The 530-nt window shown below is 60.4% G+C and overlaps 1 protein-coding gene across 1 annotated transcript in view; it reads left to right on the top strand.

The window, feature by feature from the left end:
- The window catches only part of SLC6A9 (solute carrier family 6 (neurotransmitter transporter, glycine), member 9), a gene marked incomplete at its 3' end in the record, with an annotated part of 4579 nt that extends 4057 nt beyond the window's left edge, over positions 1-522 (top strand). The window contains 2 exon segments of the mRNA XM_010010445.1: positions 37-207; positions 412-522. Coding sequence (XP_010008747.1) covers positions 37-207; positions 412-522 — 282 coding nt within the window.
- Between the last annotated feature and the right edge of the window lie 8 nt (positions 523-530).

The raw sequence follows: 530 nt of genomic DNA, 5'->3' as shown, positions 1-530 counted from the left end.
GCTCCCCACTGGCTGATCCTGCCTGTCCCTCCCCAGTTCATCCTGGTCTTCACAGTGATCCAGTACCGGCCCATCTCCTACAACGACTACGTCTACCCCACCTGGGCCATCAGCATCGGCTTCCTCATGGCACTTTCCTCTGTCATCTGCATCCCCATCTATGCCATCTACAAAGTGTGCTGCTCTGAGGGGGAAACACTACTGGAGGTGGGTAGTCAGGAACTCGACCCTCTTGCCCGTGTCCCACCTGGGGATGCCTGTAAGGCTGTCCTTCACTTGTCTACATGCCCACAGCAGCTGTGTGAAGGCAGAATCCATGGGGCAGCCCATCACCAGGCACCCCTGGGAGGCCGGGGCAGGGGAGTATGGTGGGTGCTAATCATGTCCCCTGTGCTCTCCCTTTCTCTGTAGCGCTTGAAAAATGCTACCAAGGCAAGCAAGGACTGGGGCCCGGCGCTGGCAGAGCACCGCAGCGGCCGCTACGCCCCGGCATTCAGCCCCTCCACCGAGTCCCACTTGGAGGTGCAGGC

This window comes from Nestor notabilis, unplaced genomic scaffold (assembly GCF_000696875.1).
Source record: "Nestor notabilis isolate BGI_N333 unplaced genomic scaffold, ASM69687v1 scaffold17952, whole genome shotgun sequence".
NCBI lineage: Eukaryota > Metazoa > Chordata > Aves > Psittaciformes > Psittacidae > Nestor > Nestor notabilis.
Note: the sequence above shows the minus strand (reverse complement) of the source record. Positions and strands in the feature narration are given on the sequence as shown.